The sequence below is a fragment of the Chenopodium quinoa genome, unplaced genomic scaffold, assembly GCF_001683475.1.
Source record: "Chenopodium quinoa cultivar QQ74 unplaced genomic scaffold, ASM168347v1, whole genome shotgun sequence".
NCBI lineage: Eukaryota > Viridiplantae > Streptophyta > Magnoliopsida > Caryophyllales > Amaranthaceae > Chenopodium > Chenopodium quinoa.
Genome location: NW_018743199.1, coordinates 4,675,385 through 4,699,549, shown reverse-complemented (window position 1 = coordinate 4,699,549; position 24,165 = coordinate 4,675,385). Strand labels below are relative to the sequence as shown.

The window sequence follows — 24,165 nt, the reverse complement described above, 5'->3', positions numbered from 1 at the left end:
CTTCGAAATTTCAAAAAAAAACATGGATATTAGCCTTCAATTTAAGAATTTAACTAAATAAGTTTCTTTTCTAAAATATCATTTCTTTTTTTCACACGGATATTCTTACTAAATAAGTTTCTTTAAAAAGGTCAAATAAAATAGGTTAGATAATTTTCGTATGCACACAACAAGGCTTATAATTTAAATAAAAATAAAAAAATTAACTAGCCAAAATAGGTTCAACTTTTTAAGTTTATAAAATTCAATTAAGTTAAATTGAAACAAAATAAGTTGAATCAGACGGAGCCTTAATTAGTTTATGCACATAAACAAGGCTTATTTAAATAAAAATAAAATTAACTAGCCAAAATAGGTTCAACTTTTAAAGTTTATACAATTCAAATAAGTTTAATTGAAACAAAATAATAAGTTGAATCAAACAGAGCCTTAATTAGTTATATAAACTGCATTGTTCTCTTTGGGCTCATAATTTATGTTCATTTGCAACGAACTTAGGTATCTACACATAACTTATTATTAGGTGTGAGGCGAGCAATATATACCTTGTGTCATTACATGTTTAATTGGCACTTGGGGCAAATAAGCTAAGACCCTATTTTTTGAGCTTCTAGATAGAGCAGAGATGGAGTTAGCTGAACAGAGCAGAACAAATATTAGCAGGGCAGAACAAATTTCAGCACAGTAGAACAGAACTTCCAACACATTGCAGATCATAATAGATTTCAGTTGAACAAAGCAAGACAGAGCAAAGCAAAACATGCATAACAACTCAAAAGATTGACTGAACTGAGTTGAACTAAACTAAACTTATTGGAGCTGAACTGGATATCTTATGAGATAAGGAAATTAATATAAAAACTGAACTGAACTGAAAATAAGTTGAAGAGAATATGCCGTAAGTTAATCTCCAGACTTAAGTTAACTCGAGCTTCAATTTCTATATTTTGTACTAGATTATACTTGGAACATAGATTTACTCAGAAATGCATGCAAGTCCATTTGAGTTTTACTTATTTTGCATTTACAACAAATCTAAGTCCATTTGCATGGCAAAAAGAAAATTCATTTATTTCAAATTATAAATTTCTATAAAATAAATGCCATTAATTTACTTTTTCCATCCCTTAAAGTCCCCAGCTATATCTCCGTTCTCCGTATTATTGTATTTGCTGTTATAATACATCATCATGGACCGTATTGTTTGACGCTCATTTGTTTCACGTTTAGTACACACACAAGTCACAGCCAAAGACTATTCAACTTTTAGTCAAGATTCTTCAAGATTAAAAAGGTAAATATTTATCATAGACCTATAAATAATTAATACTCCTATTAATAATAATACTAACAATAAAGAAAAAGATCTTACCCAAAAAAAGAAAAATTCTAAAGAGAAAGAAGGTGATAAAAACTGATGCAAACACACTTTCTTTTGTTGCATTTAACTGCTCTTTTTGCTTTATAGCTTACTAAAGAATGAAAAAAGGAATGAGTATGGGTTTTACAGGGAAATATTAGACAAATCTGTTCTTTGTACTTTACACTATTTGCTTCACTTGATTTAGATTTAAATTTTTAGTGTAAGGTTAATCAGGATCCAATTTTTAAAGTTTTCATCCGGTCATTTGAGTAGTTTTCCTTTTACCATGCAATCGATTAATCATGTTTCATTTTAAGTTTTGAAATTAGAGATATTTAAAAATTGGTTTTATTTTTGTAATGGTTTGACCCCTTCAGCAATCAAGTGTAGTTTTTGTTTGCCCTTGTTTTAAAGTGGTGTCACCCCTTTCAATTTTGGAGCCAAGTTATTACTTAGCTATGTTTCTTATTATATGCAACAAATAAATATTTTATATTTCGCCTCACAAATTATACCCCTTTGTAACATAATACGTACTTTATAAGAAACGGAATCGATCCCAAAATCTCTTTAGATCAGGAGGGAAGCTCTAACTACTTGAGCATATCCCTCACTCTCAGTAGTATTTAGATACGTAGTAATAAGATATAAAACCGAGGGAAAGAGTTTCATCCTAAAATGATCGATAGGTGATCGATGAATTGGTCTGTCATACTTGTATGTTGGTACACTTTTTTTTTTTAACAAATAATGTTAAGACACCTATTTTTTATTTTTATTTTTTTAAATTACTACACACTTTTTTTTTTTTGACAGATATTTTATGGAACTCTTATATTTGAATAAGATATCCACTAATTACCTAAGATCTATAATTATAATACCAATGATATTTTTTGGCTATCATAAAATCAATACTCGTATAATAATAACTTTTCAGGTATCCAATGTCCGAAACTTTTCGATTCAAAATAAATACTGAATCAAATATCCTAAATTATTAAATCCAGATTTTGGAATAATCTTACATACAAATAAACAACTAAGGTTATTTTGATACTATAACTAGTTTTAAAAACGTTATCTATGGTATAATTGGCACAAGGAGTAGTTGGCAAGTTTGGGAAGTTTAGAATTTAAACAAAGTACAGTGCATAAAGTACTGTAGTGACTAGTGAGTTTAAGTTTGAAATGTGAAATGGAACCATATTTTTTGATATGATTATCATTTCTCAACAATTTTGACAGGTCAGCCTTTGATGATGAATGCATCCACCCCACGCCTAACATTTTCGTCTCCCTTATTGGGCCATTCCCACTATACGGCTATACCATCAATACCCATACCCGATTCCAATCAAATTACCCGAATACCCGAAACCAAACCCTAAAACATTTTTAAAACCACTGAAAAAGAAGTAAACGGAAGAAAAATATAGAAATTGAAGTGAAACCAAAAAAACCACTGGGTATAACTAATGTCACTTGCCACGTATATATCCTTAATGGACCCCACTTCTCATTGAACCCACATAAAGAGAGAGTCAGCCACTCTCAGACCTACTAACCCCCTTATAAAATAAACATAAAATTATCGATCTAAAATAAAGTTAGGATTGTAGTTTGTATCTCACAACTTTGAGTTTATGCGAGTAACCATTATATGAGGGCTCTAGCATCAAAGGATGTCTGAACTCTCTTACTCATCCACCCGACTCCTAAGTTATCTTTGCTCGTTAGGTCGTGAGCTCGGGTTTGATTAACTTGTGCAAGGTTTTACATACGATAGGACACACTCTTCTTACCTATGTACAGAGTACGATTAAAAAATAAAAAAATAAAAAAAATGATTTCCACAATAAAAAAGAAAAGAAAAAACCCACGAATTTCCATAATATTCAGCCCTTCACCCAACACAATACAACACAACACTCATCCCATCTTTCCATCCATTCCCCCTCATTTTCGCTCTCCTTATTTTCTCTCTCCTCATTTTCTCCTCTCTCTCTCTCTCTCTTCTCACCCTCCTTTCCCTTTCGCTTTCTCTCTCCGCCACCATGAAAGACGAGTGGTTAAGAGCAGCAATCATCGACGACACCGTAGTAGCAGACCTTCTACTCCGCCTCAAAGAATCTCCAACCTCTTCTTCTTCTTCCTTCATCCTCAAGCCTCTTCCGCCGTCATGGGGCCTCCGTCAACGCCGCTCCAAACCGCCGTCTTCTTCTTCCTCCGCCGACAAAAAGCGAGAAACTCGCCGGAGTCCCACGACACCCCTCTCCTGGACTTGCGCCGCATCTCCCAGTGAAGGTTGCGACGAGTCTCTCTCATTTCATACCAACCACCTTCATCCTCAGCCGTTCGATCGGTTCAGATCCAAGGTTAGTCACTCACTTAATTTTCATTTTCCCATTAATTTTTTTAACTCCCCTTTGTCCACGCTGTCCGTCACTCTAATTCCGTTTTTTTCCTAAAACATTCTTTTCAATTTTTCTCAACAGTATTTCCTTCCTTTTTTGAGTGTATTTTTTTTCGAAAACATAAATTCACATTTTTTTGTCCTTTTGAGGACGGATTTACCAAAATACCCTTGTCAGCATCCCGGATCTTCCTCTCCGGCTACCTATGACGTGTCAGCTGGAGGGGGACCCTCCGGAGAGAGAGTAGTGTAAACACGGCTAGATTACCCTTTCCAGATTTATGTAATTACATGTCACGTGAGTAGGAGCGTGTCTGTTTAATCTGAAGAAGAAGAAGATGAAGAAGAAGGAGAGATAAAGTGTTGTCACGTTTATTCAGTTTTCTCGTCGCCACCACTTTCCCGGTCAGCTGTCATTCTTGTTTTCCGCTACTAAAATTTTTATTTTTCTTTTTTAGGAAAAATAAAAAAAAAAAGAAAAACTTGTTTTCTTTAACTTACCTTTTTAATTTTAATTTAATTTAGGAGAAGTGGGTGGAGGTTGGATTTGTCGGAAGTACCCTTGTAAAAGGGTTTAAGAAGTTACAAGGACAATATTGTCAGAAAAAAGAGACATTAGTCATTGGATGACTTACTTTTTACTTGTGTTTAGGAAACTTCCACCCAACGCCTCCTCCTTCTCTCTCCTCAAATGACGTATTTACCCTAGCTAAGTACCCTAAATGGCATTCTACTGTTTTCACCTTTATCAAGGGCATAAAGGTCATTTAAATGGAATGGGGGATGTAGTTTGGGCGTGGGACCCAAGTAGATTGAACCATAGAAGAAAAAGAAAGAGAGGGGGTTGTAAGTTGTTGGTGTGTGGCGTTAGGTCCGCGTTTGGTTTTTGGTTTTAAATGGTGTTTTTACTAGATGCTATACTTTCTCTCTCCTCTTCAAACTTACTTGGTTTTTATCCTCTCTTCACGCGCTCATCTCTGTTCCCATGCGCCGCTCCTCATTTTTCGGGTTTTTCGCAAGTCAAACAAACATCTTATCATCTTAAGTCTACTTTTGCGAGTCACCTACAAGACTAAATCTTATGGTTATAAGTGTACAAGTTCAAATGTGTTTGCCTTTGTGACACGCCCTTAGCTTTTGAAAAAAAAAAACTTTAAAGAGTATTATTTTAACTTATTTTTTTAATAATTAAAAAAATTATAATGGGGTTCGTGGAGTGTAGTAGTGTGCAAGGAACCACTAGTACAATCCCACGCGTTAAGGGAATGGAGAGGAAGAAGTCACGTGAGGATATGAATGTGGGGGCCATGAATCTCACGTGATAGTAGTGCCACCGGTTGGAGTCGGTCACGTGGCTTAAAGACAGCGGTTATGTTATCAGCTTTGTTGGGCTGGCGGTTAACGGTTGCCGGTGACTAGTAGCAGCCTTCCACGTGGCTGCTGACATTTTTGAAGGTGCTATACTTTTGTTTTAATCTAGTGTTTGCCAGTTCTACTGATCTTATGATGATCCTTAAATCTGAGCCGTCCATGACTTGAGGGGGAATTGTTTAGTGGGGTTTATGATGGTGATTGACGGTTGGGATTATCTGGGGTCCCACTTTAAGAGGGTGTTAATATTTGGAAGATGGTGGTTTGAAGTTTCATGTGAGTGATGGATGGGTCATGGGTGGGAATTAGTTGCTTATCCAATAATCTAGGCCCCACTCTTTTTTACAAATCATTTTTTTTCTTAATTTTCTCAAAGCTTTTAAAATCTTGTTAGGTAGGCCAAAGTTTGAATCTTTTTAATCTATCTTTAGATTTTGAAGTTAATTTGCGGGATTTTGAGTTGAAATTATGTTGCAAATTACAAACATTATTATTATTATTATGATTAGTTGTATGTAAAAAAAATGTTATGGAATTTCCAAATTTATGAACTTTTGATTGAACACCTCCTTCCCTTTTAAATCACTTTTAAGTGGGCCCTCATTCTAAATATCGGTTTATAATCATGTGGATCTAATGCTAAAACTAGCAATGCTGGTATAAGAGCTTGGAGTAATGTGGAATTGATCTAATTGGAGTAATGACTAATGTTATATGGGGGGACATTCTTTCTATTTTTTGTATCAAATGACAGTTATAGCATTCTCAAGTTGGTCACCAAATCATTGTCTTAATTACTTGCTTAAATTGTAGCATGAGTTGTTTCATCTGATTTTGGATTCTTGTACGTGTATAAAATCTGACCTCTTCTTCATGGTTGGTTGTTACAGATTTCAGCTTCCACTGAAACCCCGGCCACCACGACCAGCAAAAGACCTAGGAGGAAGAAGGTATTGCATCTCTTATGGCCATTTAAGCCTTACTTTTCTATTATCACTGGTGTGTCGAATCGATGCACCCTCTGATGCACCACACAGTTGTTTTCATTTCCTTATTGAAATGATTATTCTGTTTCATATGCTGTGATGATCTTATGCGTGATTTTGTCAACTTTTGTTAGACATTTGCTGAACTAAAAGAGGAGGAAAATTCATTGATGAAGGAGCGGACATATTTGAAAAAGGTTTGTATTGTTGAACTTGGTCAGAGTCTTAGCTAGCTTGTTCTTTTTTCTGGAAGTAATTTACTGATGATATTTTTATATCTCTTAACAGGAGTTGGCTTCATTACGCGTAACCTTGAAACAGGAGAGATCAATAAATGAGAATCTAAAGAGAATTAAGGTATGTTTTTATTTCCCCTGATGCGACCTTCTGTTTGTCTTGAACTTAGAAGTTAACCCTGAGTCCTTTCTGGTGTGCTTTCTTCATTTTGTTTTCTAGTCTTAACCCTGTACTATGTAAAAGATTGCATAAAGATTGACACAAGCTGATATACTGATTAGAAAAGTCACATTCCAAACTTACTGGTTGCCTCACTATTTTGAAATTTCACTGCCCCTATAATTTTTCTATTATGAAATGACAACTATTTGTTGGAATTTGGAATGGAGGTTTAGTAGATACTTTGAATTTCATTGTCAAATTTTGAAAGGTTGTTTAGTTGGAAACTGAGTAAAAATTGATTCTTAATGGCTTCGAGTGCTTCTGTGTTCAACTTCTAGACTGTTGATTGAACTGCACATATGCTTGTGAATGCTGATGCTTATGTAACTTTACTAAGGGAATTGTTTCAAATGATAGAATTGTTCTTTTAGTGATTATTGAAGTCTTCATTTGGTGTATAAGATACTAATTCTATTCTTTGACTTGTTCTACAGCTTGACCTTAAAGTAGAATCCAGAATAAAATCAGAAGCAAATTCAGTTGATGAACGTAATAACACGAACAATGGAATATCAGAAGCAGCCTCTTCGAGTGTATCAAGACAAAATAAAATTGAGGATGCTTCAGAGCCTGATTCATTATCACAGAAATGTGCAACATCGCATGATTCCCTATTTATGCTACCTGATCTAAATGTGGTGCCAGATGAGGATGCAGTCGTTGGAATGAGCTGATGAAACGAAGTTTCCATTACCTCATTTTCCAAAATTTGAAGCTAACAGTTTCTAAGGTTTACTTCTGGTTGGCGCTTTGTTCAACTGTGCGATGACTGAAGAGCCCTCCATCAGACAGGTGTAATTACAGCAGGACTTAGGGGATTCACTTGGTTATTTACTGCCCAGATGCTAATACAAATCTGGGCAATCTACGATAAGCTTAGTATTCATAGTTAGATAATATACAGATACTCAAATGTTCGTTCTTTTTTCCTTTTTCGGTCAGATTTTCTACCATCTTTGCTCGCTACTGCTCCAAAAATTCGTTGGGGTAAGCCCTTTCACTTCTTTGCATCTAGAACAAAATACGTTACTTAATGTATTCTGTGCCATTATATTCTTTCCTTAATTAGGTATTTATGTCTTATGGGCAGTTGTACAATAGATGTTAGAATCTATCTAATTTCATGACATAATTTAATTTCTTTCTAACTTGAGAAAATATACGGTTTTCTGTTGCATGATATTATCAGCATCAGGAGCTGCCTGAGTACCCAATTTTGGATTCAATATATTCAGCTTTACAGATAGTTCCAGTCGGTACAATGAATTCTATATTATTTACAAGATAATATAGACAAAGTTTATGGTCTATTGGATTCTTTCCTTTGTTTTGTAGCTTACAAATTTGAATGTAAGATAAAAGATGGTTTGATTATGCAACTCTTCAAGTTCCTTAGGATGTATCTGTATGGAATTTGTTTGTACATGGATACAATCATACAATCATTGATACTCCGCCTTGGTGATGTGTTTGAGCTACTTAGATTCGAACTCGGTCCATTTTTATTTCAAATGTTGTAACAGAGGGTGAAGATAGATAGCACCCTTGCAAAAGTTGATTCGGCGTATTGGTAAATATTGTATGCCTAACTGTAGATTCCTTTCCGACTACATTGTTTTATTATCTATCCTGTCCTAATTGTGGCTGGATAGTGTGTGAAGGGGAAGATAGTATTAGTCAAAAGATTTTCATAACAATTCAAAGACCTACCTTTAAATTTGTATCTATTTAGATAGGCATATTTGGTATGTTTATTGGTAACCATCAAACAAGAGATGCTGGTTGCACAAAGAAAAACATTTGAATCTCGTGAGTAAAAAGTTGACCATTAATTTTCATTCATATTTCACATTTATATTAATAAATTAATACGTGTATTTGTAAGAATATGTCAAAATAACATTAAAAATAGTGTGGTCCAAATATGACTTTTGAAATGGTCTAGGTGGCGTGGAACAGCTGACCAATTGTCATGGTGTTCCCCACCTTGTGGAAGCTTTCATGCCATTAATTGCTACATTTGGGCCTTTCTCCTATTGGGCTTATTGTCGGGAATTCTTTGGGCCTCAAATGGGCCTGTGTGTGTGTGTGTGAGAGCTGTATTCAACCATGGTAATAGTTGGAAAAGTTGAAATAAAAAATGGGTAATAAATCAGTTTTGACCCGTTTTTGAGTCCGACAGTTGAGCTACCACCGACTATTAAAAATTTAAAAGTAGAAAGGAAAGGGTAAAGTAAACAAGACAACATGAAAACATCCACAAACACTTGCATAAATCATTAAATAAAATTTAATAGAGTAAATGTTTTATTTGTTGGTTGACTTGAAATCTTACCCTTCATTTCCCAAAATTCATTTCTAATTACTGGTATGTCGGATCTCCCTTTTACATTCTAACTCTAATAAATAATGCAATATATGGCTAATTGTTTTTTATTTTTTCACCTAGTACTATTATCTCAATTTTTATATTGTTTTTCATGTACTCATATTGACTTTTTATATCACTTTTGAATTAGGATCTTGCAAATGAACACCTCCGGAGTGTTAGTTTAGCATTTGAAATATTTCCTAGTATTAATTTAAGAATTCATGTCAAAATCACGCGTCGATCGTTGTAATAAATGTTCATTTTAATTTAATATTTTTATTTTTAGTTATTTTATCCAACTCCTCATTCGTTAGTTTTTGCCATTTTTTTTTTTAATAAGTCAAGGTAAACAATATATACTCAATCCCGTCAAAATGTGACAAACAAGAATCACGATAAACTATTTTATATAGCTGGTAACTTAATCCCAACATTCTAACCAAAAAAAAAAAACACACACACACTCTCTCTGTCACTCTCTACATTTTTATCCCAAGTAAAAAAGAGACTAGTATTTGGAGCGGAGGAAGTAACCGCTTAACATTAAGCTTTCACGGTAGAGAAAGTACAAACATTTACCAACTTAGATCCCCACAAAGAATAAGATTATAGATCTGGAGTCAACTAGACATTGCTTGAGTCTAAAGTTTATAAAATGGAAACAAATCCACTCTCTAAGCATATTGTTGCAAGTAGGTATATAATGGCTGATAAAGATGTATTTTATATAAGGGGGCGGGAATCATGATTGATTTTGTATATCATGTCAGGTAAGCTGCTCACCCTCTCGGAATCATGAATTTGTCTATAACCTATACTTTTTATTTCCTGACAAATATAATAAAAACTTATCCCTCTTATACCTGTCTTACACAAAACCAAAGGTGAAAAAAAGATACAAATGTTTTAGAATTGTTCACAAGTCTACTACAGGACGGTGCTTACAGCTATAATCGAGCTCGGACTCTCGGCTACAGCTTCCTTGCATTCTTGTAAGGCCTGAAAGGTTTACCTTCTAAAAAAAAAAAAAAAAAAAAAGAGCCCAGCAAATTCAAGAATGAATGGAAATAGAGGGTAAGAAGATACAGAAAATGCAAAACTTATAAAAGAATATAATTAAAGCAAAAGAAAAAGACCTTCAAATTTCAAAAATCAATTGTTCCACTCATTATGTAAAGAATCAATGATGAGTAATGTTGATAGCTTTAACAACAGAGGTATCTTGAAGAGTTTAATAATCTAACCCCCAACTAATCCTGATAACAAGGGGAAACACAAAAGAACAATATTTATATAAATGTAATGAAAACAGCCAAGATAGGGGGGGGGGGACATTCAGGTTTGAGTCACCAACCATCATGACTGTCTAATGGTCTATTCAACAAGTTCAATACAGTGGTACAAAACGAGCTCAAGAGGGTTCAATCCGCACATTATGTCCGTTGCAAGTTGCTCATCACCATTCTTGTTTTCTGCATTTATGCTCATCACCAAAGTTCTTAGAGGCAAGAGCCATTTTCTGTACACCTCCTCTAATTTGTTTCTAGACACGACACCTGTGTAGTTTGTGTTCCCTGTATCAGCAGTCAATATTCTGGCATCAAAATTTTTGAAACAAAATTCATAGTCTCGTACAGATACAGAAACAAATTATGCAAAAAAAAATTATTGGTCTGGAAATTTAAGGGATACTGAGATGTTAATATAAACTTTTTACTACTATGAAATGCCATCACATGCTCATTTTTGTTGGAGGAATGGGTAGTCAAAGATAGGGATCTATTTTACTATTTTAGGACACGGGATATGGAACAAAGAACAGAAAAGAATAGGATGGATCCATTTTCCATCCCCTTTTAATCAACATATCCTTTCACTATTATAAAGAATTTTAAGGAAATGGAAGCATAATCCTTTTCGTCCTTTTCTCCACTCATCACCCTTACCCTTATTTCCATACCCTCCCCTTTCCACCATTAATGCTAACAAAACACATTATTAAGTGATGCAGTAAGTCAAGCTAAGCTTGGTGAGAGCAAAGTAATAATTGTGGCATCTGAGTGCTTTATAGGCTATGAAAAGCTGTGCAGCAGGCTAAGAAAGAAGTACATGGTTGCTGTTAGGAACTTAGAGCAAAGCCATACTGGTGCCTAGTTGGGTTCTGGCATCACACATGTCCTAGAACCACAGTGACAGGTCCCTGCATAAGTGATATCAAACTTATCGGCAGCCTGGCTCAATCCAAGGTTCAGAAAGGGATTCCATAACATATCCAGTTATTGCAGGTTTCTGGCCGGGCATAAATAAGATTAAAACGCTTGATTGAGGGGATAACATCAATCCTGGGTCAATCATAATACCTCTTAGCCCAGAAGCCCTTGGAAACCAATAGCCCACGACTAAATAAAGTTTTGCCTTGGAATCTGCATGTAGCCTCCTAGTAACTGCCATTGAATTAACTGGTCATATAGGCTCTTGGCATCCAAGGTAGCCCTCAGAGACTACTCTTAACATAATAACATGTGGCAAGATCTTGCATCTTTGTGTAACCACACTAATGAACAACAGACCAGGTATACCCATGTTACCCTAAATTCTGATAATCTGACCAAACACTAGTTCTATAGACTTTAGAGAATGCAGGAGCTAACTACTCAGATTCTCAAAATTAGGGAAAAAAAAGGTTAAAATTCATCCTACTTGTTGATAAGATATCTCGCAAAAATTACACCAAAACTTGACAACCATGAGTAAAGGATAGCTTCCAGCCAAACAGTACTAAGGCCTGGTGAGTGGTGGGCCTGCAAATGATCCCTAAGCACTTAAGACCCTTTAATTGACAAGTTTTTTTTTTTTTTTCCCCCCTTAGTCCAACTGCACTTCATACCCTATGCAAACCTGGCATGGGTACAAGCAAATGGGCAAATGGCAGGCTGTTGGCACTTCTCAGGCACAAGCCAACGTTGTCCCTTATCCACAACAATGATTATAAGCGTTGTAGGTATTGGTTTGCTGAAGAGGGTTAGCAAGCCCAAACATGTAAAATACTTGTTTACATTAGAGCTGTCAATTCGGGTAAACCGGTCGGGTTTGGGTCGGGTCAACTCGGGTCAGGTCAATTCAGATTAATTCCATAACCTATGCGGGTCAGGTTTGGGTTGGGTCATGCTTGAGTCGGGTCACGTCAATCATACTTCTTATCGGGTTTGGGTCGGGTTTAGGTCAGGTTAATAACATGTCAGGTTACATTCGGGTCGGGTAAACAATAAGTCGGTTTTAGTTCGGGTTTTCACGGGTAAGGGTGATTCTCAGGTTCGGTTCAAGACAATAATTTGCCGTTTGGAACTATAAATGATCATTATATGTTGTCATAAATGTTCGTGGCAGGTATGAGTTAATAAAATCGGTGCAAGTTGTAAATCGGTAAATTGGTCAATTAAAGGTAAATTGGATGGTTCCACCCACCCAATTAGACTCTCGGAGGGTATTAGCTACCAAGGTAAACATTTCGGCAATTTTTATTTTCAGACGAAAAAAAGTCCAAAAAATTCGAAAATAATTTAACTTTTTGAGAAATTTTTGATGTTTGGGGATAGGTGTCAAAAAGATTTGAGATTTTAGGAGGTACATCTCGAGATCATATAATGTCGTTTTGAACCATATATGATTATTATTTGTTGACATAAATGTTCGTGGTAAACTTGAATTAATGAAATAGATTCAAGTTGTAAATCGGTAAATTGGTCATTAAAAGGCAAATTGGATGGTTCCACCTAACCAATTGGTCTTCGGGAGGGTATAAGGGACCATGGTAAACATTTCGGCAATTTTTATTTTCGGGCAAAAAAAAAGTCGAAAAATTCCAAAATTGAAGGCTAATATCCACACTTTTTGAGAAATTTTGGAGGTTTCAGAGCTGGTTCGAAATGAAATGAGAATTTAGGGGATGCATCTCAGAGTCATATAATGCCGTTTGGATGAATAAATGATCATTATATGTTGTCATAAATGTTCGTTGTAGGCTTGAGTTAATGAAATCGGTTCAAGTTGTAAACCGGTAATTGGGCGTTTAAAGGCAAATTGGATGGTTCAACCCACCCAAATGGACTCTCAGATGGTATTAGGGGCCATGGTATACATTTCGGCGACTTTTATTTCTGGGCGAAAAAAGTCAAAAATTTCCAAAATTGAAGTCTAATATTCACGCTTTTTGAGATAATTTTGATGTTTAGGGGCCAGGAATCGAAAAGGCTTGAGATTTTAGAAGATACATCTCGAGGTCATATAATGCCGTTTGGAACCATATATGATCATCATATGTTGTCATAAATGTTCGTGGTAGGCTTGAATTAATGAAATCGGTGCAAGTTGTAATTCGATAAATTGGCCTTACAAAGGCAAGTAGGATGGTTCCACCCATCCGATTGGACTCCCGGAGGGTATTAGGGACCATGGTAAACATTTCGGAAATTTTTATTTCCGGGCGAAAAAAGTATACAAATTTCAAAATTGAAGGCTAATATTCATGCTTTTTGAGAAATTTCGAAGGTTTTGGAGCTGGTGTCGAAATGAAATAAGATTTTAGGTTATACATCTCGGGGTCATATAATGCCGTCTGAAACCATAAATGATTTATTATATGTTGTCATAAAAGTTCGTGGTGGGCATGAGTTAATGAAATCGGTGCAAGTTGTAAACCGGTAAATTGGCCGATTAAAGGTCAATTAGATGGTTCCAGCCACCCAATTGGACTCTCGGACGGTATTAGGGACCATGGTAAACATTTCACCAATTTTTATTTTTCGAGCGAAAAATGTCTAAAAAATTCAAATATTGAAGGCTAATATCCACGTTTTTTGAGAAATTTTTGAGGTTGCGGGGCTAGGTTTCGAAAAGGCTTGAGATTTTAGGAGATATATCTCGAGGTCATATAATGCCGTTTGGAACCATATATGATCATTATATGTCATCATAAATGTTCGTCGTAGACTTGAATTAATTAATTTAATCGGTGCAAGTTGTAAATCGGTAAAATGGTCGTTTAAAGACAACTTGGATGGTTCCACCCACCCAATTGGACTCCCTGAGGATAATAGGGACCATGGTAAACATTTTGGCAATTTTTATTGTCGAGCGAAAAAAAGTCAAAAAAATTCCAAAATTGAAGGCTAATATCCACACTTTTTGAGAAATCTTGAAGGTTTTAGGGGCCTGGTATCGAAAAGGCTTGAGATTTTAGAGGATACATCTCGGAGTCATATAATGCCGTTTGGAACCATATTTGATCATTATATGTTGTCATAAATGTTCGTTGTAGGTTTGAATTAATGATATCGGTGCAAGTTGTAATTCGGTAAATTGGTCGTTTAAAGGCAAATTGGATGGTTCAACCTAACCAATAAGACTCCCATAGGGTATTAGGGACCATGGTAAACATTTCGGCAATTTTTATTTTCGGGCAAAAAAAAAGTCGAAAAACTCCAAAATTGAAGGTAATATCCACCGTTTTTGAGAAATTTTGGAGGTTTCGGAGTTGGTTCGAAATGAAATGAGATTTTAGGGGATGCATCTTTGGGTCATATAATGCCGTTTGGATGCATAAATGATCATTATATGTTGTCATAAATGTTCGCGGTAGGCTTGAATTAATGAAATCGGTTCAAGTTTTAAACCGGTAAATTGGTCGTTTAAAGGCAAATTGGATGGTTCCACCCACCCAAATGGACTCTCGGATGGTATTAGGGACCATGGTAAACATTTCGGCAATTTTTATTTCCGGGCGAAAATAGTCTAAAATTTCCAAAATTGAAGTCTAATATTCACGTTTTTTAAGATAATTTTGAGGTTTTGGGGCCAGGTGTCGAAAAGGCTTGAGATTTTAGAAGATACATCTCGAGGTCATATAAGGCCGTTTGGAACCATATATGATCATCATATGTTGTTATAAATGTTCGTGGTAGGCTTGAATTAATGAAATCGGTGCAAATTGTAATTCGGTAAATTGGCCTTATAAAGGCAAATTGGATGGTTCCACCCATCCGATTGGACTCCCGGAGGATAATAGGGACCATGGTAAACATTTCGGCAATTTTTATTTCCGGGCGAAAAAAGTATAAAAATTCCAAAATTGAAAGCTAATATTCATGCTTTTTGAGAAATTTCGAAGGTTTTGGAGCTGGTGTCGAAATGAAATAAGATTTTAGGTGATACATCTCGGGGTCATATAATGCCGTCTGAAACCATAAATGATTTATTATATGTTGTCATAAAAGTTCGTGGTAGGCATGAGTTAATGAAATCGGTGCAAGTTGTAAACCAGTAAATTGGCCGATTAAAGGCCAATTAGATGGTTACAGCCACCCTATTGGACTCTCGGAGGGTATTAGGGACCATGGTAAACATTGGCTAATTCCACACTTTTTGAGAAATCTTGGTTTTAGGGGCCTGGTATCGAAAAGGCTTGAGATTTTAGATGATACATCTCGGAGTCATATAATGCCGTTTGGAACCATATTTGATCATTATATGTTGTCATAAATGTTCGTAGTAGGTTGGAATTAATGAAATCGGTGCAAGTTCTAATTCGGTAAATTGGTCGTTTAAAGGCAAATTGGATGGTTCTAACTAACCAATAAGACTCCCATAGGGTATTAGGGACCATGGTAAACATTTCGGCAATTTTTATTTTCGGGCAAAAAAAAAGTCGAAAAACTCCAAAATTGAAGGTAATATCCACCGTTTTTGAGAAATTTTGGAGGTTTCGGAGTTGGTTCGAAATGAAATGAGATTTTAGGGGATGCATCTTTGGGTCATATAATGCCGTTTGGATGCATAAATGATCATTATATGTTGTCATAAATGTTCGCGGTAGGCTTGAATTAATGAAATCGGTTCAAGTTTTAAACCGGTAAATTGGTCGTTTAAAGGCAAATTGGATGGTTCCACCCACCCAAATGGACTCTCGGATGGTATTAGGGACCATGGTAAACATTTCGGCAATTTTTATTTCCGGGCGAAAAAAGTATAAAAATTCCAAAATTGAAAGCTAATATTCATGCTTTTTGAGAAATTTCGAAGGTTTTGGAGCTGGTGTCGAAATGAAATAAGATTTTAGGTGATACATCTCGGGGTCATATAATGCCGTCTGAAACCATAAATGATTAATTATATGTTGTCATAAAAGTTCGTGGTAGGCATGAGTTAATGAAATCGGTGCAAGTTGTAAACCGGTAAATTGGCCGATTAAAGGCCAATTAGATGGTTCCGGCTACCCAATTGGACTCTCGGAGGGTATTAGGGATCATGGTAAAAATTTCAGCAATTTTTATTTTCGGGCGAAAAATGTCTAAAAAATTCCAATATTGAAGGCTAATATCCACGCTTTTTGAGAAATTTTAAGGTTTCGGAGCTGGTTCGAAATGAAATGAGATTTTAGGGGATGCATCTCGGGGTCATATAATGCCGTTTCGATGTAAAATGATCATTATATGTTGTCATAAATGTTTGCGGTAGGCTTGAGTTAATGAAATCGGTTCAAGTTGTAAACCGGTAAATTGGCCGTTTAAAGGCAAATTGGATGGTTCCATCCACCCAAATGGACTCTCGGATGGTATTAGGGACCATGGTATACATTTCGGCAATTTTTATTTCTGGGCGAAAAAAGTCAAAAATTTCCAAAATTCACGCTTGTTGAGATAATTTTGAGGTTTCGGGCCAGGTGTCGAAAAGGCTTGAGATTTTAGAAGATATATCTCGAGGTCATATAATGCCGTTTGGAACCATATATGATCATCATATGTTGTAATAAATGTTCGTGGTAGGCTTGAATTAATGAAATCGGTGCAAGTTGTAAATCGGTTAATTGGCCTTATAAAGGCAAATTGGATGGTTCCACCCATCCGATTGGACTCCCGGAGGGTATTAGGGACCATGGTATTAGGGACCATGGTAAACTCGAGTTCGGCTCAGGACTATAATTTATGGGTTACATTCGGGTCGGGTCATCTCCGGGTGCGTTCATGTTCGGGTTCAGGTCTCACATACTCGGGTCAACTCGGGCCTAGGGTTGGTTTCAGGTCGGGTTTAGGTCACCATTTTTTCGAGTTCAGATGGGTCGCTTAATAATCGGTTTTGAGTCTGTATTTCGGGTCGGGTCAACTTTTGTCGGTTCTAGTTTACATAGATTGTTGAGGATATAGAAATTTTAGAGCTGTATTGAGACTCATCAATCATCATTCCTAGTCCAAGATATTCACACAGCCAAGAGTCTTTCCCATCTTGTCTATGATCGACATGTTTAACATTTAATAGATCACCATCCCCGTGAGCTGCAGAATCCCAAATGACACAGGAAAACTCTAGGATCGGTGCATCCAAGCAAAATCACTTAGAACCCCCAAAACCCACCCACTGTGCCAAGCTTACTCTCCTACAATAAGAAAAGGTTCATAGTTATAAATAAGGTTCACTAGATTCTAGTTGTAAATTCTCACTCCCGCAGTGTAGCAGACCATGCAAATCAGAGGAATCATACTGTTGAGAGATTCTCAAGGCACATATGTATAGTCTTTACCTCAATCATGGTAACAAAGTCTTAATCTTAAAATAAAATATTGCAGCACAAACTCCTATGATTTGGAATTGACCATGTGCGGTATTTATGGATACTTTGTGATTGTATTTATGGATTTTCCTTAGTTCAGCTATGCCAATTGCTTCTCAGATCCAAAGACTATACTTTGATCTTTGAAATCTAGAAATCAAGGAAATTTTCACTATCTTACTTGACTTTAATGGTTCTAAGACACTCCGCGATCATGAGTTATACTCCAACATTTGTCCAGCGTGTGTCAAGACCAGGGACAAAGTGGTTATAAGCTTATAACACTTAATTAACCTTAAATCTGGATCTATTGACCTCCATTTTCGTGAATGTTTGTGATATAGGCAAATCTCACCATACATGCAATTTTTTGCAAACATCACCCTAAGCCTCTAAGGGCCAGGGTGACCTACATATCTCACATCTAAGACATGCCAAGATTATCATATTTAAGGTCACTTGACAGCAGTGAGCCTGTGAGTTACACGCATTGGTTCAGTCATACTGCAGGTGAGAGATAGTAGTAACACAGAAGAATGAAGTCAATTCATATGTACAGATACAAAGCAAGCCACTCATAGAGACAAATTGATTCAAGTATAAGCAATATGCTCACCTGTTTTCTCTGCTATTAGAACATATCTATACAGGTTAAGAGCTGAAAGAACCTGCAATTTACGAATTAAATTAATGACAACAAAGTGGAATCAGAAGATATATAGGAACATACAGTCTGCCCATTCTTCCCAAGACATCATAAGAGGAACAGAATAAGAGTACCAGGATCAGAAACAATATAAAATAACCAAGAAGCCAATTAAAAAATCATTAAAGTTAAGGAATGTAATAGTAATACCGCATCACTTTGCTCAGGGAGAGAAGGTGGTCCTCCATTGGGGGGTCTCAAAACAAATTCTACCAATTCAAGTATGCTAGCATTCCAGAAAGTGCAGCTAGAAGACACTTTCTCTTCTCGCAGTTTAAGATAATCATTTCGAAGATTCTCCCTAACGCAATCTAAAAGTATTGCCACCTGCAAAAAGTACCAACTGGCTAGATGAGTGATGCAGAGTCCACTATGTCGATAGTGGGATTATAGATCAATGTAACTACAGAAATAAGGAGACAAAGTCTAACCATGGATGAAGAGGTGCTAGATTTAACCAAGACCTGCATTATGTCAAGCCTTAAAGAAGCTGGATTATCAGCAAGCACCTGTCATTTGATCAGATCCCAGGAGAATGACGAAATGATTAACATTCTTAAGTATGTATATAACAAAAGACTTAGCACCACGATGTTTTAATATATAATATGAGATACAATCTATAAGATGAAAGACACAATATATAATAATTCAACATCTTTAGCTCAAGGAAAAAAGAAACAAAGATATGCAGCAAACAGGGCAATAAGGTGCATCAAGCCACCAGCCCTATAAACTGCAAGCTCTTCAAGTGCAAGAATTCTTTGCCATAAGAAATAGCAGAGCACACTACAATAAACATGTTACAAAAAAGTGGGGAGGAAAACTGGGACAACTGGCACACAATTTTTTTTTTAACCTCCAAATTTAGTAGTTGCTAACATTTTACTCATCTCTGAGTGAGATGTGGAGTTCTATTGATAGGGTACTAAGCATATGGCTCACTCTATAAGCCATAGACCAAAAGATTTCACTTGGGATCCCCTAATCATGTGATTGAGGTTCATATCCCAACCACTGAGTGGTGGAGGGACTGTCACAGTACGGACTTGGGCCCATGACATCCCAGCACTTTTAATGGAGGGCTAGCAAAGGAGTAAGGTTTTGGTAACAGCCTTCTATAGATTAAATAAAGAGAGAGAATTTTGAACAGATCATTCTAGGGCTTCATTTTTATAGAGTGGTTTAGAACTGAACTTCATAGGAAAGCCTCTAGTCTGCTATAGGAAAGCCTCTAGTCTGCTATAGGAAAGCCTCTAGTCTGCTATGGCACATCACGCAACCACATGTCATGAATGAACATAAGAATATTTCCACAAACATACTAAGAGTTTGTATACTTGAATGTTTGATTATGTGAAAACATAATGCGAACAAGGAATGAAAATACACAGGGCTCTAGAGAGATCTCACCCTTTTTAAGGTAGCAAAAGCCATCTTTCTTAACTCAGCATCCGGAGCATACATGATGACTGACAGAATAGCCTGAAAATTTTCTAACATCAGCAAGAGATCAGAGGAAATGATTCATGATTTATTGGGACATGGCAGGAGAATACCTGCAGAGTAGAAATAAGACTGGGTGTAAAGGATGAGCATATCATGTCTTCATTCACATCTTGTTTACTGTTTTCTGTGATGACCAGCAAGAAGTCTGTTGCATGCTTCTTTAGGACCCAAGGCAGCTCACCTAAAGAGAATATGTACTTCATCATGCCTATAGTTGACCATCTTCTACTTTGGGAGGTCCTAAGATCATTCTTAAGAAGACTGACATCCTGCCCAGCTGCCTGAGAGACTTCATCAGATATATGCCCCCAAATCACTGGATCAAAAGACGAGAAAGAAGTGTAGCAATGAAACAGGACAGTACTTGAGAAGATAGTACAGTAGAATAATCATGACAAATACTCACTTGAAAGCACTGCTCCATGTTTGACATAGCAAAAGCAATCCATATAATCATCCATTTCATCTGGACATCATAGATGGGAAGAGAAAAGGAATCACCACGACAGATGCCAAGATAAATGGAAAGTTGACAAGGAAGAGGGCAGATGAAGTTGATAGCTCACCACCACGTATAAGATTGATAAGTGGATCAACTCCAAGGCCACATACAAGATCCGCATATGATAAACCACAATACGGAAAGAAGCTTGATAATGTTTGAACAAAGGAAAGACTAGACGAAACTTCATCCCCCGCGCTGATCGAAACAACAGTCTGCAGGACACGTAATAAACCAGCATTACATAACATAGTAAAGCCTGCTAAAGTGAAGGAAACAAAATGGAGATGAAAGCCAAAAATAAATGTTATTAACAATGAAGTTAAGGCTTATAAGCAATGGGTTCTCAAAAATAGGTAAGAGATGGAACTTATATCTCAATTAATGAATTGAAGATATTACAGAAACATAAAATTAGGAGATGAGTACCAACCATGATTTGCATTACATACAAGCTGAGTAAGCCACGAAGTTGTCCATTTGCTCCATCCTCCTGTTGGTCAAGAATTAATCAAATTGATTAGCCAGATCGAGATTGGACCGAGAAAGTATGATAAATTTCACAAGTCATAGATTAACAGACCAATTTTTTACATGTTCCTAGCATGGAATTGGCAATGCTAATAGCCCCTTCAAACAAATCCTTGAAGCCTATATCTCTATCATCCAAATCGAAAGACGCAGCCTTCACAGCATTAAGGATGATGGGAAGAGCAACTTTAATTTGTTCAGCCTGACGTCTACTTATGGAGAGAAATGCTGGGGAAAAAAAAATTCATTATTCTTCCAGCCCAATGAAGAATATTTGGACATTTCAAACTATTGACACTTGTATATTGAAATTGAATTATAATTAAAGTCAAAATCTACAATTAGAAGAAAAATGTTGCATCAAAGTAAAAAACACTCCTTTTTTCCTTTGAAGAAGTGTGTGCTCAAGGCATACAGTAGGCACCTTTAGAGACCCCGCGTAGAAGAGCAGAAACATAACCAGATGCATCAGTTGTTTTCCCATAGGAATCCAATGCCTGCTCCAATGATATCAAGTTGTCAGAAATGTAAAATCAACACGAAACAATAGCACAGTAGAATAATTAACACATCCATCATCAACAAGATGTGGCCAACAATCATTCTAATTCTCCAATTAAGCATGAGATAAATAGATGATTAAGCACACAAGTATTTCCATGCAATCTGAAGCAGACCATAGCCATGCCAATAACACTTCTGAAAAGCAACATCACAACATATGAAACTGAAAGTTAGTTTTTGAGGAAGAAAGAGTTGCTCTGGCATAGACACTAAATTATGGACTATTCTTTAGCCGTATAACTTCAGAGTAAGAGCTAACAGGCTATGAACTATGATTTCTATTGTCACTTAGGTAATTATAAACAATAATTTTGTGATTTATAAATTCTTGAAAACGTTAACAAATATTTTACTGAGAAAAAAAAAATGACCGATAGATTCCAAAAGAAATTTTTTTTTTCTTTTTTTCCATCAATAGACAAAGATAGCAAGCTGAAAGTCAGGAAAGTAAATTAATCAATACAAGTAATACACAGGGGAGCCAATCAAATGCCTTTCAGGTATTTTGAGACTTTAGCCTTGCTGTAATTACAGAAATATAACGATGCTTGGTACCACAGTGTCCCTTTCTCATGGAAAAATTATGTATTCCTACTATCCTCATAGCTTGGCACTCTCAGTTTTTGTTTCTTTGCTCCTTATTTTGAGAGCACATTTCCCTCTAGAATTACAGAAATTCCAATCGTTTCGAGGCAGCTTTGTGTTATCACTACTTTGACTTCCCCTCTTAACCCTGACACCGAAGAGAAAGGTAAATGAAGAAGGAAAAAAAGGACTAGGACAAATGGACGAGTGAGGACATTAGGCAATTTGCTTAAACTACAATAAATATGTCCAAACATTATGCTCATGTTTCCAGACTCCCTACTAATCCTTTTTCAATCTATTATGCTATAGAAATCAAAAAAGGGATTCAATTATACGAAGTATGCAGTAACACTGTGTGCTAGACAGCTAGTTCACAAACATTTGCTAAATCAGTTAATAACACGTAAGAAATAATATAGCTTACGAACTGAATCATACAAGAGTGGGGGGGGGGGGGTGATTCCAATGCATGTTTATGGAAAATTTTACACCAAATGAAGCACACAGGTTTAAAAGTATATACCTCAGAGAACACTGAAATCATGTCGCGTGGGCTACACTTTGTTGTGAAGTGATCAATAACACTTTCAACAATTTCACGGCACCTCTGGGACACTCCTGCAAACTTGGCAATAGCCTTGGGCATCTCAAATGAAAGTGCATCAACAATAGCCTGTTAAAAACCAACTTGTTAAAGGTATCCTCACTAGACGGGGCCGGGCAAGGCTACTTAGTACTTACATAGTTAATTAGATACGTCCAACCCCCCTTACCCCGCCAATGGCAAGAGTTAGATTAAAGGCATAGGGATGATGTTGTTGATGTAGAATGGTAGATGATCCATAACATGTATAGCAACGTTCTCAAAATGTATTTAAAAGGGTTCTTTCAGTAACAACAATAATCAAACAACTCAATTAAACAGCTCATAACACATCCAAAACATAAAAGTAATTTCTTCAACTAAACCCCAACAATACCCTTTTCCTAATTTCTGCTAAATTTGTTCTTCAATCTTCAATGTAACACATGCCCACAAAACCCTATTCACACAAATTCAAAATCAAACCTCCAAACCCCAGATTTTGTAGAGAGAAACAGAAAATAGTACCTGATCAAGAGAAGGATTTGAGAGGAAAGAATGAATATGAGTAAGAACAACAATTGAATTGTTTCGATTTCCTTCATCATCAGGATCTGAAATAGCAGCGTCAGAAATTGAGCTGAGAAACTCAACAGTCCCAGAAATTACTTCTTCCGATTGACGAATATCACCATCTTCTACTGCCTACAACAAAGAATCAATAAAGGGTACATGTAAAAACAGCTGAAATGGGTGTTTAAACTTTCTGATCAAATGCGAAAAGGGATGAAAGTGAAAACCTTGGAGCAGGAGTCGAGGAATTGTTGGAGGCGAAGAATCAAGGGTTGCGAAGAAGGAGAAGCTGTAGATGTTTCTTCTGATGGTGCTGACATTATTGAAGCTTTGTGCTGAGTTTTAGCGCGATTCTATTGCTGCTCAATTTTGGGATTTTGGAGTAAAGTTTCCAGTGAATTCGCGGGAAGATGACATACACCCGTTTTTTTTTTTTGGGTAACACCATTGCCAAAATATGGGTCAAATTTTGAAAACTGTTACCGTAATCTACAAAAAGGAAATACAGTAATGTTGAATCTTGTTTGATTAGTCTATATTATAAATTTAATTAATATTAACTTTTTGTAATTTTTACACGTATGAAAATAGTTATATAAATGTTTTAACAAGTGTATTGGATACTACACAAAGTCAAATGAGATAAAAATAAAGGACACATGGAAAATAAGGCAGAGGTGTGAAATTCTAGTGTCTAAGTCGGGTTGAATCAACTCTTGGCACATAGCACCTACTCCCCCTGTCCCTTTATTTTTTGCCTCATGGCCAATTTTTGGGTCAAACTTTGAAAACTTGATCAATATGTATGTTAGTAAATGCTAATTTGCACAAGATTTATAGCAAAATTGTCAAAAATTCATGGATTTTTTTATGCCGTGGTTTGTGAGCAAGTACTTTAATACAGTGCTATAAAAAAATATTAATAATGGTATTTGGATTGACTTTGTTTTTCAACGGCTACCATTATAAACGTGTGCTTTTAGTTTACTCTTATAAATTGGTTTTTAAAACCCTTTTGTCTTCGACTCTTCGTTTATCTTT

The 24,165-nt window shown here is 36.1% G+C and overlaps 2 protein-coding genes across 3 annotated transcripts; one reads left to right on the top strand and one right to left on the bottom strand.

Moving 5' to 3' along the window:
- The first annotated feature begins 3,181 nt into the window (after positions 1 to 3,181).
- LOC110733643 lies at positions 3,182 to 7,777 on the top strand. The gene is made up of 5 exons (XM_021913721.1): positions 3,182 to 3,741; positions 6,041 to 6,100; positions 6,271 to 6,333; positions 6,425 to 6,493; positions 7,030 to 7,777. The coding sequence occupies exons 1-5, from the start codon at positions 3,421 to 3,423 to the stop codon at positions 7,267 to 7,269; spliced, it is 753 nt and encodes a 250-aa protein (XP_021769413.1). The 5' UTR covers positions 3,182 to 3,420; the 3' UTR covers positions 7,270 to 7,777.
- Positions 7,778 to 8,973: 1,196 nt separating this feature from the next.
- On the bottom strand, positions 8,974 to 23,578 carry LOC110733642 (aberrant root formation protein 4-like). 2 transcript variants are annotated; one of them, XM_021913720.1, is made up of 15 exons: positions 23,352 to 23,578; positions 23,080 to 23,256; positions 22,492 to 22,641; positions 21,241 to 21,313; positions 20,869 to 21,044; positions 20,719 to 20,778; positions 20,350 to 20,500; positions 20,190 to 20,249; positions 19,834 to 20,099; positions 19,688 to 19,759; positions 18,706 to 18,783; positions 18,425 to 18,601; positions 18,185 to 18,236; positions 10,321 to 10,540; positions 8,974 to 10,222 (listed from the first exon to the last, which is right to left on the bottom strand). In XM_021913720.1, exons 1-14 carry the CDS (start codon positions 23,442 to 23,444, stop codon positions 10,341 to 10,343), a joined length of 1,785 nt encoding a protein of 594 aa, XP_021769412.1. In that variant the 5' UTR covers positions 23,445 to 23,578; the 3' UTR covers positions 8,974 to 10,222; positions 10,321 to 10,340. The 2 variants fall into 2 exon arrangements, with proteins under 2 accessions (XP_021769412.1, XP_021769411.1); XM_021913719.1 differs by having other exon boundaries at positions 8,974 to 10,540.
- Between the last annotated feature and the right edge of the window lie 587 nt (positions 23,579 to 24,165).

What these genes read in the sequence shown, in the direction of transcription:
- LOC110733643 (XM_021913721.1), top strand. Translation starts at nt 3,421, where the DNA reads ATGAAAGACGAGTGGTTAAGAGCAGCAATCATCGACGACACCGTAGTA. An exon ending in AAAGACCTAGGAGGAAGAAG is followed by an intron (nt 6,101 to 6,270) that starts GTATTGCATCTC and finishes AACTTTTGTTAG; the next exon opens with ACATTTGCTGAACTAAAAGA. An exon ending in AGAATCTAAAGAGAATTAAG is followed by an intron (nt 6,494 to 7,029) that starts GTATGTTTTTAT and finishes CTTGTTCTACAG; the next exon opens with CTTGACCTTAAAGTAGAATC.
- LOC110733642 (XM_021913719.1), bottom strand. Translation starts at nt 23,444, where the DNA reads ATGTCAGCACCATCAGAAGAAACATCTACAGCTTCTCCTTCTTCGCAA. An exon ending in TCCCTGAGCAAAGTGATGCG is followed by an intron (nt 18,237 to 18,424) that starts GTATTACTATTA and finishes CGTAAATTGCAG; the next exon opens with GTTCTTTCAGCTCTTAACCT. An exon ending in TCTAATAGCAGAGAAAACAG is followed by an intron (nt 10,541 to 18,184) that starts GTGAGCATATTG and finishes CTGCTGATACAG; the next exon opens with GGAACACAAACTACACAGGT.